The 12566-nt window shown below is 44.0% G+C and overlaps 1 protein-coding gene across 2 annotated transcripts in view; it reads left to right on the plus strand.

The window, feature by feature from the left end:
- The window catches only part of TMEM123 (transmembrane protein 123), a 47491-nt gene extending 45318 nt beyond the window's left edge, over positions 1 to 2173 (plus strand). For both annotated transcript variants that reach the window (XM_080930243.1, XM_080930245.1), the window contains one exon: positions 2059 to 2173. In XM_080930243.1, the coding sequence (XP_080786369.1) occupies positions 2059 to 2101 (43 nt within the window). In that variant the 3' untranslated portion in view covers positions 2102 to 2173. The remainder of the gene's footprint in view (positions 1 to 2058) is intronic.
- Positions 2174 to 12566: the final 10393 nt, after the last annotated feature.

Below are 12566 nucleotides of genomic sequence, written 5' to 3' on the forward strand. Positions count from 1 at the left end.
ACAGCATTCAAATTAACAAAATCACAAATGAAAAGGGAGAGATAACAGGAACGAGGGAAATTTTAAAAAATCATCAAATCCTACTACAAAAGCCTATACTCAACAGAAGTGGAAAATCTAGAGGAAATGAACAAATTTCTAGACAGATACCAGGTACCAAAATTAAATCAGGATCAGTAAATCATCTAAACAGTCCCATAACCCCTAAAGAAATAGAAGCAGTCATCAAAAGTCTCCCAACCAAAAAAAGCCCAGGCTACATGAGGTCAGTGGAGAATTCTATCAAACCTTCATAGAAGACCTAATACCAATACTCTCCAAACTATTCCACAAAATAGAAACACAAGGAACACTACCCAATTCTTTCTATGAAGCCACAATTATGCTTATACCTAAACCACACAAAGACCCAACAAAGAAAGAAAACTTCAGACCAATTTCCTTTATGAATATCCATGTAAAAATATTCAATAAAATTTTTACAAACCGAATGCAAGAATACAGAAAAATAATCATTCATCATGATCAAGTAGGCTTTATCCCAAGGATGCAGGGATGGTTCGATATACAAAAATACATCAATGTAATTCACTATATAAACAAACTCAAATTAAAAAAAAAAAAAACAAGAAAAAAAAAAACAAAAAGAAAAGCACATGATCATCTCTTTAGATACTAAGAAAGCATTTGACAAAATTTAACACCCGTTCATGGTAAAAGTCTTGGAAAGATCAGGAATCCAAGGCCCATGCCTAAACATACTAAAATCAATATACAGTAGCCAACATGAAACTAAATGGTGAGAAACTTGAAGCAATCCCACTAAAATCAGGGACTAGACAAAGATGCCTACTCTCCCCCTACCATTTTCATATAGTATTCAAAACCCTAAACAGAGCAATTAGACAACAAAAGGAGGCCAAAGGGATACAAATTGAAAAGAAGTCAAAATATCAATATTTGCAGATGATATGATAGTATACTTAAGCGACCCCAAAAATTTCAACAGAGATCTCCTAAACCTGGTGAACAACTTCAGCAAAATTGCTCAGTATAAAATTAACTGAAACAAATCAGTAGCCTTTCTCTACTCAAAGGATAAACAGGCTGAGAAAGACATTAGGAAAATGATACCCTTTACAATAGTCACAAATAATACAAAATACCTTGGTGTACCAAGCCCAAACAATATTACTGATGCCAAGAAGTGCATGCTGACAGGATCGTGATATAGCTGTGTCCTGAGAGGCTCTGCCAGAGCATAACAAATATAGAGGCGGATGCTCACAACCAATCACTGAACTAAGAACAGGGTCCTCAATGGAGGAGTTAGATAAAAGGACTGAAGGAGCTGAGGAGATTTGCAACCCCATAAGGACAATACCAACCAACCAGAGTTCCCAGGATATACCACCATCCAAAGAGTACACATGGATGGACCCATGGCTCCAGCTGCATATGTAGCATAAATGGGAGGAGAATCCCTTGGTCCTGCCAAGGCTAGAGGCTCCAGTGTAGGGGAATGTCAGGGCAGGAAGGGAGTGGGTGAGTGGGTGAGCACCCCCATAGAAGCAGGGGGATGGAATAGGGGGTTTATGAAGGGAAAACAAAGAAAGGGGATAACATCTGAAATGTAAATAAATACATCCAAGACCAAAAAAAAAAAAAAAAAAAAAAGAAAAAAGAGTTGCCATGGTTATGATGTCTCTTGCCAGCAATAAAACCCTAAGACAGTACGTACATGTATGTGTGTAATGTGTATGTGCGTATATATATATGTGTACATAAAATGTATATATATAACATATAATATAAAAATATATATTTATAAATGTTTTAGAATATAATTAATATACACTGTATAATATATAATTATATAATATACATTTATATATTATAAATTAAGATCTAAAATAACAAAATAAGAATAAAAGGTATGCAGGTCATGTATGTAATAAGTTAATATTCAAATGTATAAGTCACTCAACAATTGAAAAAATGGTAAAATTGTGCAGAATACCTGGAACAAACATTTTATTAGTCTTTTTTCTTTTTTAGAGCTGAGGACCAAAGCCTTGAGCGTGCTGTACCACTGAGCTAAGTCCCAAACCCCTGCAACATTTTAAAGAATGCATACAAATGCCCAAAATGTACATGAAAAAAAAAAAAAAAACCTGTTGTGCATAACTAATCATGAGAAAAATGCAAATTAAAAGCCCAGTGAAATCCCACCCACCTTCTACTGTGGCCATCAGAGGTAGGCAGGGCCATGGGTTAGAGACTACAGGATGAACCACTGCAGCACCGTCCCTGGGAAAGTATGTCAGCATAGCTGTGTCATAAAAAAATCTGTACCTCAAAAAGACTGAAAACAAGAACCATATGCTTCATCAACCTCACTGCAGGGTCAACACCTGAACAAGTGAAATCAGTGTGTTAGGATCTCTGTGTTGCTCATGTGCCAAAGCACACAGGCTGTAAGCACAAGGCTCGAAGTGATTGTGTTGGTAAGGGCATGTGCATGTGGAGCAGGAAGTTCGTGGGTTCTCCAGATTCGAGATGACAGAATGAAAACACATCTAAAAGCTGTTTAGATTGTCTCACAAGATGTCATCTGCAGAGTCGCAATGGTTATCTCACAAGGCTGGAAGCCTCAGCAGTCTTCGTCTGCTGCTGCAATCCTGGAGGGTTACTGGTTTTCAGAGCTGCTGGTTTTCAGTGGGCAGTGGAATTCTCAAGAAGCTGCTAATATCAGTGAAGGAATACTTCTGCAAAGGACAGATGAGCTCACCAGCCAGAGTGAGGGCAAGCAGATAACAAGCGAATTTCCTTTCTTCTTCTATCTCTGTGTGTAGACTGCTCACATTTGGAGTTGACCTTTCTGCATCAGATAATCTGACCAAGAAAATCCCTCTCAAGTGCCCAGTAGGTAGTATCTTACTTGTCAAGTGGACAACCAAGGTTAGCTATCACAGCTCTTTAAAAGGATTGTTTTTGGGGGCCAGTGGTAAAGAACAAATTCTCAACTACAATGATGGAATCACAACTCTGTTATGAAGCTCCAAGAGATTCACTGCCTCTGGCCTCTTTGAGCAACTTTGCAGATACATACCCACACACAAGACCCAAATGGACAAAGAGAATCCATTTTAGGCACAGACTGGAGTGGAGACTGCCTGGAGCTAGGATAATGGGGTAGGGCATTTTACTCTTCACCTAGCCAGGGTTGTGCCAGGGAAGGCCATCATGGACTGAGAGACCACTGAGGGCTCAAGTCTGGGAACTACCACTTAACATTGCTACTATGTGTATGTGGTTAAAGGTTCCAGACACTGAGATATAAAATGCTTTGTTTGCTGTCCCAGAATTTCCCTTGAGAGGAACTTGAGATATTCTTAGTTCCCTGTGATTCTAACCTGTCTTCTGCTTCCCCAACCCATTCAGCGCTCCTGGCCCGACTCTGCCCTCTCAGATCTCTTTATTTTCATCCCAAGTCCTCCCCTGGGGATCCTGTCTAGAACCCTGACACAGCATCAGGCAAAGGCCCTTGCCACACAGCCTAATGTGAGTTTGATCCCTGGAACCTCAAAGTGGAAGGAAAGACCAACTCCCCAGTGTCCTCTGATCTCCACTCACGCACCTAAACACACACTATAACAAATTATAATACTGTTTTTTCCAGATTATTTTTATTTTTTATATTCTGACCACAGCTGCCCCTCCCAACTCCCCTTTGCCTCTCCCCCATCCACTCATCCTCTGCTCCCATTCAAAAAAGGCAGGCCAGCCATGGATATCAACCAAATATAGCATATCAAATCGCAGTAAGACAAGGCACCTCCCCTCATATTAAGACTGGATGAGACAACCCAGTAGGAAGAAAAGTGTCCCAAAAGGAGGCAATAGAGTCAGAGACAGCCCTGCTCCCACCGTTAGGAGTCACAAGATCAAGCTACAAAACCACAGCATATATGCAGAGGTCTAACGTCAGCCCCACAGAGGCTCTCTGGTTGTTGGTTTTAGTCTCTGAGTCCCTGTGAGATTGGGTTTTTCTCATCGTGTCATTAACCCCTCTGGTTCCTACAATCCTTTCTCCCCTTTCTGCAAGATTCCCGGGGCACTTCCTAATGTTTGCTGTAGGTTCTGCATCTGTCTCCATCAGTTGCTGGGTGAAGCCTGATGACTTGGTGAGGCATCAGTCTATGAGTATGGTAGAAAACATTATGGGTCACTTTATTGATTTTATTTATTTGTTTGTTTGTTTGTTTATTTATTGCCAGTTGTTTGGTCCTATCCTAGATCTCTAGGCTATCAGCCTCTGGGTTCTGTCCCTCTAGGTAGTGTCAAAGGTGGACTCCTCATGGCATAGGTTTCAGGTAAGCCACTCCCAGTCTTTACCCCATCTTTACCCCTGCTGATCTTGAAGGCAGAACAAATCACAGGTCAAATGTTTTATGGATGTCTCATTATCACAATCCTTACACTGGATGTATTGCTTGGCTACAGAAAATTGTCAGTTCTAGCTCTATATCCCCCATTGCTAGGAGTCTTAGCTAGGGTCACCCTCATCAATTCCTGAATTCCCATTGCACTAGGTTTCTCTCTTGTCCCTAAGATGCCCCCAAATTTCAGTTGCCTCTCCCACTGCTCGCTCCATCCTCACACCTGATCCCTTCTGTCTCTGTCCCCTACTCCCAACCCCCTCACCCCCAATGTGTACTACATTTCTCCTTCCCAGAGACGTTCAGATGCCCACCCCTTCATTTGTTTTTATTTTTTTATTCCATACTCCCACTATTAAGAAATTGCCACTTGGCCAGGCATGGTGGTGCATGCCTTTAAACCCAATACTGAGGAGGCAGACGGGTGGATCTTTATGAGTTCAGAGCCACCCTGGTCTACAAAGGACAAACAGTTTGTTACACAGATAGACCCTGTTTCAAAAAAAAAAAAAAAAAAAAAAAAAAAAAAAAAACCTGCCACTTGTCAAAAGAACATAAAGAATCCCACTAATTACATAACAACCTTTCTCTTCCTAAAGTGTGGCACTAAACGAAAGCAACCATGTACAAGCAGTTAAGGATACAGCTGTCTTTTAAGCAAGACATAAAGCTTTGCTAAAATATACTCTTAAAATTTCTCATATCCTTAAAAATGAGAAGGTGAAAGGAGAAAACTCCACAAGCTGACTTCTGACCCTCCCACGCAGGCTATGACACACACACACACACACACACACACACACACACACACGTACACACCACTAGGTCCTTTGTTCTGAGGATCTTACTTTTTTTTTTTAGCCAGGTCATGTTCTAAAACCACAGTCAGTTCTTACTGTGCAGTTGCAAAGTGACGAGAACTGATGTGCTTCACAGCCCGGCAGAACTCCACAGACTGGTCAGTTTGTTCACACTGTCTTGTGAGCACAAGTCTCAGATGAAACTCAGAAGGCCAAGTGTGGGGCGCTGCCTGCACATGCTCCATTACAAGATGGCGCTGACATCCGGCTGGAGTTAGCAGTAAACAAGTCATGTGTGCACGCGCTGGGTAACTTTTCACTCCTTGAGCTCTGCCTCTCCCGTGGCGTCATAGGGCCTGATGAGTTTCAACCAATCAGGGGGCTCCACATCCAAGGCGAGGACTGATCCCTTTATAAGGGGACGGGCTAGATAGTTCGGGGTCTTTGTCTTCACGTGTTGCAAGCTTATGCTCTGCCTCTCGAGAGTATTAAAGCTTTACTGCAGAAGAATCCTATTTCGTGTGCCGCGTCGTTCTTGCTGGTGAGACGGTTGTGTGGGACATCTGGTGCCTGAACCCGGGAACTCAGACCACTCCATCATCAGCACCACCAAAGACCCCCTGTCTCTGGGCAGGGAGGATCCAGAACTGTGGGAAGATAAGTTCGGCAAGGTATGTCTGACCCTGGATCTTTCTTTAAATTTGGTTTAAGTCTTCCACGGCCGTGGGACGGGTCCGTAGAGGCTCTGGTCTTTGTCAGTGCAGTTTTTATTCTCTTCCTCTTAATTTCTTACTGTATCCATCAGGGCTGGTATAGGAAGCCGTTGGCGCCAATAGATGGCGCCAGCTTCCTGCCCATTGTTCAGCCTACAAAAACCTTTCTTCTCATGTTGCTTGGCAACCACATAAGTCACAGCCCACTCTCGGGGCACGTGATTGAGCTACAGTAGGATGCACCAATCAGATAGCAACACAAGTCTCTTAGGCATATATAGCAGTGCATTTCTCCCCCACATGGAGAGGGAGATAGTGGAGAGATTGCGGGAGACAAGTGGTGCCGAAAATCCCAGGAGTGCCAAGGGGAACCTTCAGGCCGCTGAACTAGATTCAGAACTGTGGAAGAATTAAAAGGTAAGTTCTGAGAGACATGTCACTCTTTAGTTTTTACGGGGTGCCAAAAGAACATGCCAAAAACTTAGGCATGTCTCTTCTTGGATTTTCTCCGACAGTAAAAGGAGTATTGCTTGCATTTGTGGTAATTGTTATAACATTACTGTTGTGGAAGTTATCTAGACAGAAAGTTAGCAGGCAGCACCTAGAGAGTGGGTCAGAAACAGAACGTGATAAAGAAAGAGACAAGGGAGGTAGTCTCTGAGAGACATGTTCAAAACAAGTCAGAAACGGAGAAATGGCAAAAAAATTTTAAAAAGGTAGTCTCTGAGAGACATGTTCAAAACAAGTCAGAATCGGAGAGGTGGCGGCGGAAGAACCGCCGGGAAGAGAGGACTGCGCCAGAGTCCAATTCTTTGTATCCGCTAAATGAGCAAATAGCGGAAAAACCGCTGGAAAAAGATAGGATTGCATCCAGGGAAACAGAGTACAAGTTTCCTGGAGAGAATGCTTTGTATCCCTTAAAGGAACAAAAGGCCGCAGAGCTGGCAGAAAAAGGATCACAAACTGAATTTCAATTTGAGGAAATTTTAGAAAAACAAGAGACAAAAGAATTTGGGGCAGAGCAGTTTCAGGGGAAACAAAAGACTTTAGCAAAACAAAAGGCGGCCTCTGCCTTTTCACCTCATGCAGAGAGGAAGTGTGAATTCTCCTTTTGTCCGCCAGAGACACTCCATGCCCTCAGGCAAATGTTTCCAGTGTTTGAGGAGAATAACATCCCCAGTTATCATCCTCTAGAACATAAACAAGTCAAATAGTTGGCAGAGTCAGTCAGAATTTATGGAGTCACTGCTAATTTTACTATGTCGTTAATCGAAAGATTAAGCTCTATAGCCATGACACCTGCTGATTGGCAGTTTGTTACTAAAGCTTGTCTCCCAAGTATGGGACAATACATTGAGTGGAAAGCCTTGTGGCAGGATGCTTGTCAGGTCCAGGCTCGCGCCAATGCAGCCGCAGGACAGCCAGCTTGGGATTTTGATATGTTATCTGGACAGGGGCAGTGGGCAGTAAATCAAACCGCCTATCCCGTAGAAGTCTATGGCCAAATAGCACTTTGTGCCGTAAAGGCATGGAAAGCACTCACTAATAAGGGAGAAGTGTCAGGAAATCTAAGAAAAATTATTCAGAGTCCAAGTGAACCTTTTTCAGATTTTGTGGCCAGAATGATAGAGACAGCTGGAAAAATATTTGGAGACCAAGAACAGGCTATGCCCTTGATAGAGCAACTAATTTTTGAACAATGTACTAAGGAATATCGTAATGCCATCACCCCCTGCAAGGCTAAAGGATTACAAGCCTGGATTAAAGCCTGCAGAGAGATAGGAGGACCTTTAACTAATGCAGGTTTGGCTGCCGCCATACTACAGGGGCAATGGCAGCTAGGTCTTTTTAAAAAAGGTGTCAATTGCTTTCAATGCGGGAAGCCTGGTCATATAAAGAGAGAATGTAATAGTCAGAGTTTATAGAGTTACTGCTAATTATTCAAAAAACCTGGATAGGCTAATGCCACCTGGATTGCTGGTCGCTGGCCTATTTTCCAGCCAAAGGGTAATTTGTTTATTCCAGCCCAATCTAAGTGGTCACATTTTTGTATAAGAAAAAGAGATTCAGCCCCGCATCCTTAGACTGGCTGTCAATCTCGGAGAGTACATTGGGCAGTTAAGGGCCTCTTTACCTTTTCTTCTAATATAAAAACTGTTTATAATAATACCTTAGAGAATTGATCTGGTACAAAAACGGATGGATATATTGTGGCAGGTTGCCCAGCTGGGCAGCCAAGAAGTTCTCAGGATTATGTGTGACCACTATTCAGTATAAAAATTTTACTAAATCTGCAAATTATTCTAAACCATTATCTCAGTATCTTTTACATGTGTCCATTGATACTTGTTCAAGAGTTATTTTTGCTTCTTCTTTATCAGGAGAAAAGGCTTCTCATGTTATTACTCATTGTCTTAAAGCTTGGAGTTCATGGGGCATTCCTAAAGTGTTAAAAATGGACAATGCTCCTGCATATACCTCAGCAAAATTCAAGCAATTTTGCCATCACATGGGAGTTTCACTCCTGACAAGATTGCCTTATAATCCTCAGGGTCAAGGCATCATTGAACGTGCCCATCGAACCCTAAAGGTTTATTTAAACAAACAAAGAAGGGGAATTGAGGAAGTGCCCCCTACGCCTAAAATGGCCATTTCTACTATACTTCTTACTTTAAATTTATTAAATTTGGACGCTCATGGCCACTCAGCTGCCAAGCACCATGGACAATGGCCTGTGCCACCTAAAGAGCTAGTGAAATGGAAAGATGTCCTCACTGGTAATTGGAAAGGCACGGATACTATTTTAATACGATCCAGGGGAGCTATTTGTGTTTTTCCACAGGGAGAAGAAAGTCCAATTTGGATCCCAGAACATCTAACACGTCCAGTACTACCAGAACAAGAAGCTGTTCCACCTGCTTCTGATGAGCCTGTCCTGCATGACGATTCAAGCGGAACCTAGTTGGAAGATTCTGTTGGTGTTCCCAAAACCGATGCCCATGTTCCTTAATGCATAACTATTTTCTTGTTTGTTTGTCACCAGTGTAACCTTTGATGTACTGTACTTGCCCTTAGACACAGAGATAGCAGGGTTATGGGGATTATAGAACTCTTGCCTTATCAGTAATTTTGGCATGCTTTTGTGTGGAGAGACTGTGTTTCTGCTCTAGATGGTGTGCAAACTCCATACTCAACAGTAATGTGACAAAGTGGTCATAGCACAAGCTCTTGCTGTACACAAAATGGGCACCTCTCCCTCTGTTTGGCTTAGTATGCTTTAGGAAAAGTGTTGGGTCTGTGTATGGATAGCCCCTGCACCCTGAGCCTTCGAGGCATTGCACCAGGAATGGGTGTCCTACACATAGGCAGCCTTTGCACCCTGCAGGGCTTGTTCCCATTGCACACAGGAAGGTGCCTTACCCAAAAATTATTACTGATCATGGTCTTGAACCCTAAAGGTCCAACAAGAGCCTGATGGTTGATCAGCCATGTTTTATGTTTTTTTATTTAAGAGAAAAGGGAGAAATGTAGGAAGCCATTGGCGCCAATAGATGGCGCCAGCTTCCCGCCCATTGTTCAGACTACAAAAACCTTTCCCCTCGTGTTGCTTGGCAACCACATAAGTCACAGCCCACTCTCGAGGCACATGATTGAGCTACAGGAGGATGCACCAATCAGGTAGCAACACAAGTCTCTTAGGCATATATAGCAGTGCATTTCTCCCCCACGTGGAGAGGGAGATAGTGGAGAGATTTCGGGAGACCCCACGTGGAGATATGGCAGAGAGATACCACATGGAGAGAGACCTGACAGGAGAGGTTGCGGGAGATCCCACGTGGAGAGAGACTGGGCAGAGAGATCGCATGTGGGAGACTGCACGTGAGAGGTCGCCTATACAGTATACCCTGGTAGGGAGTCCCCGGCTCAGAGAGAAGTTTCCTGCTCAAGAAGTCCCCTGCTCAGAGTGCTGTACAATAAAGGTTGTCCACAGAAGAATCCGGTTGTTGCACGCCTGTTCCTATTGGCGGGAAGCGTGGGCGCGTGACAGGCTGGTGTTAATTTTGTGCTTAAGTCGGATGTAGATAAGCCAAGGCACCCCTGCGTTCCATAAGTCTTTTGTAGATGAAGAAAGCGGAACGTGCTGAGACTCGCCTTTCAGTTTCACTTTGTGCCGCGATGTAAATAAGCCGCGGGCATTACATCGCTGTGGTGGGCTCTTCACACTTGACCGTTACAGCCCTGCAGTCAATTCTTAAGCAGAGAGATCTAGAATTGCCCACCTGCATCTTATAGTGTTTCGTAAAAGAGGTAGAGCGTACTGCCCCTTGGTTTGCGGTCTCTGGGTCTCTCTCACCAGCCTCATGGAAAAAACTGGGTAGAGATTTAGACTGTGAACAGACTGCCGGAGACCTCGGGCCCGGGACCATGGCCATTTGGATGATGGTACAAATTGTTTAAAAGATGAGAGTTGTAGGCCCGCTGTCGCTGCGGGGCAAGAGGCATTGAGTGAAGTCCAGGATAGACTATCAGAAGCCGAACAGAGCGAGAGGATGGGCGCGCGCAGGAAAAGGCACCACCCCCTAAGGAAAACGGCCCTCCAGGTACGCTTTACAGCGGGAGAGTTGTTACCCACAAACCTTCAGATTTTCATTCCCTTATGCCCTCTAATATTAAGAAAAGGGGAGCAAGCTTGTACCCTGTAGATGACCTTGAGGCTCTTAACATTGATAGCCCCGAGACTTCAGATGATGATGAGCAAGAAGGCTTGGACCCAAAGAAAGGCAGGGTCTGGGCTTTTCCTAAGCGCCATTGAGGCAGTACGGCCCATACCATGGAAAACGGAGGATCCGGTATGGGTTCCTCAATGGCCCCTTACCTCCAAAAAATTAGAAGCTGTTACCCAATTAATTAGAGAACAACTACAATTAGGTCATGTAGAACCCTCTACTTCACCTTGGAATACCCCCATTTTTGTGATTAAAAAGAAATCAGGTCTCGGAAGGAGGCCCGTGATATTGTTGTCAATTGCCAAAATTGCAGTCAGTTTCTGCCTGCGCCCCACTCTAGAGTTAATCCTCGGGGCATCCAACCTCTTCAAATATGGCAAATGGATGTTACCCATGTCTCTTCCTTTGGTAAGCTGCAATATGTACATGTATCCATTGACACCTGTTCGGGTGTAATTGCAGCCACTCTCTTATCTGGAGAGAAGGCCTCACATGCCATCCAACATTGTTTGGAGGCTTGGAGTGCATGGGGTAAACTAAAGTTCTTAAAGACAGATAGTGGACCTGCTTATACCTCACAAAAATTTCAACAATTTTGTAACCAGATGGCTGTGACTCATCTTACAGGTTTGCCGTATAATCCACAAGGATAAGGTATTGTGGAACGTGCTCACCGCACCCTTAAATCATATCTAATAAAACAAAAAGGGGGAATTATGCAGGCTTTGCCCCCTGTGCATAGGACCGCAGTATCCATGGCACTATTCACCTTAAATTTTTTAAATCTTGATGACCATGGCCATACGGCGGCTGAAAGGCATTGCCTACCCATGGACAAACCAAGAGAGATGGCGAAATGGAAAGATGTCATAACTAATAAATGGAAAGGACCGGATCTTGTGTTGATCAGATCCAGGGGAGCTGTTTGTGTTTTCCCTCAGGATGAAAATAATCCCTTCTGGGTCCCCGAGAGGCTCACTTGAAAAATGGTGAAGACTCCTGATGACAGCCCTGCTCCTGATGCTTTGGAACCAGAGTCAGAGGAGAGGCGAGATGGGCGACTCTGTCGGCATTCCCGAAACCAATTCCAATGGAACATGATGCTACAGTCTTCCCTAAGTTTTTCACCACCAATATCAACTTGGGTGGGAGTGGGACTCTTTGGAGCAATCCTTTGCTGCGGACTTGTGTTGCTTCTTTGGCTAGTTTGTAAGCTCAAGGCCCAAACAAAAAGAGAGACAAGGTGGTTATTGCCCAAGCGCTTGTCGCTCTAGAACATGGAGCATCAGCCGATATCTGGTTGTCTATGCTTAAGCAGTAGGTCGCCGGCCAGACAGCTCTTGCACTCCTAGAACTTCGGTTCATTGCACAGGACTAGAGTGTCTGGTTTGAGCAGCCCATGAGGAATGCCGAGCAAAGCATCGCACTGAGAGCCCCTTGTCGCGGGGTATCTCTGGGAGATATGTCATCTTGGCATGAGGGTTGCCTGCCCCAGTGTCCCTCCCTCAGAAAAATGGCAGAGTGACAGGTCAAGAGTACTACGGGCTACAAAAAGCCTAGCGGTTACTCCTGTACATGGTCTTTATACACCTTAATGAGGATTTGACTTCTATCTCCGCCCTCCTAATATGGGTGTCCTACTTTGCTTAAAGAATAAAAGATGGGAGATGTGGGGTGCTGCCTGCACATTCTCCATTACAAGATGGCGCTGACATCTGGCTGGAGTTAGCAGTAAACAAGTCATGTGCGCAAGTGCTGGGTAACTTTCCACTCCTTGAGCTCTGCCTCTCCCGTGGCGTCATAGGGCCTGATGAGTTTCAACCAACCAAGGGGCTCCACATCCAAGGCGAGGACTGATCCCTTTATAAGGGGATGGGCTAGATA

This window comes from Micromys minutus (genome assembly GCF_963924665.1).
Source record: "Micromys minutus genome assembly, chromosome: 16".
Lineage (NCBI taxonomy): Eukaryota > Metazoa > Chordata > Mammalia > Rodentia > Muridae > Micromys > Micromys minutus.